Genomic DNA, 3,429 nt, shown 5'->3' with positions numbered 1-3,429 from the left:
TTCAAATGTCTGCAAAGTTTCAAACCAGATATGATGAAAGAATCAAAGCCCCATCATTTGAAGAAATTGACCGAAAGGATCCTGTGGCATTTAAAGCAGCAAGAGATCGATGGAATCTGGAGAGATTAATTGAGTTGGAAATTGTGAAAATATACCGAGATAGAGTCACAGAGTGTCACAGAAAAGAAGAAGTTAATGCCAGACAGAACTGCAGAAAAGTTGTTAGTGACTACATGAAAGCCTTCAATGAATACAAGAGGAAAGGTATGTTAACAGATCAAGAGGTTTAGTTGCATGCTTTCTCTGAAGTAAAAAGTATGTAAAATCAAATGGATATAAATTTAGAATGTAAATAATTATTTTATCTGACAATAATTATTGGCTATTTTTATATTTCAAGGGTTAAAAAACTTCATTTGCAGATGAAAAAAAATCTGTTTGGTTTTTTTAATTAGTTCTGACAGCTTGATTAATTGAAGAAAATATTGCTCCCCTTCCACGAACAGTGATCATTTTATTTTACACTACACTTGATCTCACAAGCAGAAACATTTACAGTGTAAAGTAATGTAAGGGATATAGAATGATAAATTTGAGATTTTACGACTGGTTTCAAAATTCGAGACTGAGACTTGAGCGCTTTTCTCAATTTTGAGCCCGAGACTTTACTTCTACAAAATCTGTGCCTGAGACTCAAAGCGCCAAAAATTTCGAGATAATAGTGCAAATAAAGCCAAATAAAATGAGTGAAAATGCCAGTAGAAGCTAGCAGAAACCCACCAATACAGGTGTATACTCCTTTGTCTTGTTTTACTGTCTTTAAATCTAGTAACTAGCTCAGTCCAATAAGCTGATGAACTCTGAACAAATCGACTCCTGAAGACCCTTATGGAAAGAAAAGATGACAAATATGAGACTCTGAAACCCATAAGGGGAAAAAAAATCAAGACTCTGAGACGCAAAAATCACCTGAAAACGAGACTTTGAGACCCATCAAAAACGCTTCTGAGATTTGGAGATGGGGCTAAAATTTTCTGAGACCCATGTTTTTAGAGGAACCATTCTATACCCCTAATATATGCTTGATTGTTTTATTCTGAGTGTGTGTGATGTTTACTCTTCATTTCCCAGCATGGTTTTGCACAGAAGAGGGAACCTGGGCCCGTTGGAAAGTGGAGTATGATTAGCTGATGGAAAATAATCAAGGATCTTTCCAGTAACTGTTAAGTGTATTAACCTGTCTGTGGATGTTTACTTCATTGTTACCTTTGGGACCTTTGAGACTGTTTAAAAATGACCTTCGTCTGTTGATGTATGACATGGATTAGCTTTATGGGTTCTATCTATTTTTGGTGCAATAAATGAAGTTAATGTCATTGAATCCATATTTTTACTCTGTACTTAAAAATTTGAATTTTAACTTGTTAACTTACTCGTGATTGAGGTTTCAGTTTGTACGGGTGTGACATGGAGAAGATAATATTTAGTATTATCTATTTGAATGTTCTCAAAACATAGCCAAGAAAAGTGTTAATGATGCTGACAGTTTCAATGACTGTCAGCCATCTTTATCAAAACTTGAAAATCGTCAAAGGTATCAGAAGCCTTAAATAGGCTTCTGAAGGTGTTAATGCGCAAAGTCACCCTGTAGATGCACCCCCCCCGGTTGGGGGGTGGACATCACTTGTGTCCATATGGGAGAAAGCTGATAGGCTCCCACATCCCTGTAGGAGTGTTCCATCTAATACATATGCTTTCCTTGATCCATCTCTTAAACTTGTCACTTTCCTGTTCAACTGTGAATTCACTCTTCATGCAACGTTTTCGTGGTTGTCAGCCCTCGTGGCAAATTAAACTCCCTAATATTTACGAACGCGTGATTGATGCAAGCGTGAATACCTGTTGTAAGCTCAAGCTTGTATTTTTGGAAAAGCGTCTTTAGTTTTCGTGTAGACGGTGGTTGTCTTTACAGTAGGCTGTTAAGTAAGACTTAAGAGCTGCTAAGTTTTAATTAACCAAAAATGCGCGTGTGAAGGCCTAAGCAAAATCTCAAGTAACTTTACTTTGCATCTCTTTAAAACCGACTTAGCAAACCTGCGGTTTCCAAGCTTTGACAAAGCGAAGCATGTCAATCAATCTTAATTACGTTGCATGGGAAAACCTGATTGCAGAAGTAAAAAGATAGGTGTGTGAAGCTTTCTTTTACTTGAAGAACTTAAAATTTACTTGTCTTGAAATATTTCTTAGCTTATTTAGACTCTAGTGTAAAGACTACCAGTATTTTGAAATGTAGCGTTTATCTCAAACTGAAAGATTCCTGACTGCGTGCATTTCTTTGGTGCATGAGCCAGACAATCCATGATTGAGTCAATAGCCGTCGTGTACGAACTCACGAAAAGAACTCAGGAGATGCTGTTCGCCGATTGGGCACAATAATACAAAGCACTTTTTTGTGCCCAATCAGGAGCCAGCATTTGCTTGACCGTTTGGAAATGGTTCGGTGAGAGTAGGTGCCCAGGGGCTTTTCCGCTTGTGCTTGAAAACTTTTGTCTTTTTGTGCTTGAAAACTTTTGTCTCGCCTTTTCTTCCGGCCCGACTGACCGCCCCTGGGTCTCCGAGGATGGAGGCCTACTTGCCAAAAATGAGCATTTCAGGGCAAATTGTCTCTGAGATTGTAGCCCAGCTGTGCATAGAAAACTCCATGCAAACCCTTCTAAATTTTTTTGGGTCGACCCAAAAAAAATTTAAAGGGTTTGTATGGAGTTTTCTGAGCATAACCGGCTAACATCTCCGAGAAAATTTGCCCCGAAATCCTCATTTTTGGTAAGTAGGCGTCTTGGACATTGTTCTTTCAGAATATCCTGGCAAATCCCATAATTTCAGAAATCTCATTTTTATGACGTCATCACTTTAGTACTCTATCAGTATGTGGAAGTCTGTATGGAATTTAATACTTGTAATCTTTGAAACTACATTGTATAGACAGGGATAACTGACTTCAAGAAGAGTTCATTCTGACCAGCCTTATGGAAAGTTTTCAAAATGTTAAAATGATTTGTTTTAAAAATTTGAGCTTTCAAGTCTCTGTCAGTGTCTGTGGTAAAGAGTGCTTTGGAGTTCCCAAATAAGTGAGTCAGAAACACTTTGCTTGAAGAAATCTGTAATCTCTCTACTAGCAGTGTGTTATAACATCCCAGCTTAACAGATTTATGAGAACCAGGACAAAATTAGGATAATCATAGTGGTTTCATCTATGTCCTTAACTCTGTGTATTGTTTAAGTCTGCAAACTATTGATGAACATAGGCACGTTAAACGTGCATGAGCTATTTTGAATGCTTCGGTGTAACTTTACTACTTCAGTGTAACCTTACCAAGAGTGATGAATCTACCTTTTTCGTCCTAAATGTAGACTGGGTTTTTGTGCGAA

The 3,429-nt window shown here is 37.6% G+C and overlaps 1 protein-coding gene across 1 annotated transcript; it reads left to right on the top strand.

Annotated features, from left to right (window-relative positions):
• LOC140941431 (uncharacterized) lies at window positions 1–1,376 on the top strand. The gene is made up of 2 exons (XM_073390430.1): window positions 1–264; window positions 1,132–1,376. Exons 1-2 carry the CDS (start codon window positions 6–8, stop codon window positions 1,185–1,187), a joined length of 315 nt encoding a protein of 104 aa, XP_073246531.1. The 5' UTR covers window positions 1–5; the 3' UTR covers window positions 1,188–1,376.
• The last annotated feature ends 2,053 nt before the right edge of the window (window positions 1,377–3,429 follow it).

Source organism: Porites lutea, chromosome 6 (genome assembly GCF_958299795.1).
Source record: "Porites lutea chromosome 6, jaPorLute2.1, whole genome shotgun sequence".
Taxonomy (NCBI): Eukaryota; Metazoa; Cnidaria; class Anthozoa; order Scleractinia; family Poritidae; genus Porites; species Porites lutea.
This window is presented reverse-complemented; position numbering and strand designations above follow the sequence as displayed.

Bases quoted from the DNA above. Each gene is read 5' to 3' on its own strand.
- LOC140941431 (XM_073390430.1), top strand. From the start codon at position 6: ATGTCTGCAAAGTTTCAAACCAGATATGATGAAAGAATCAAAGCCCCA. The intron at 265-1,131 runs GTATGTTAACAG...TTCATTTCCCAG, and splicing joins CAATGAATACAAGAGGAAAG to CATGGTTTTGCACAGAAGAG.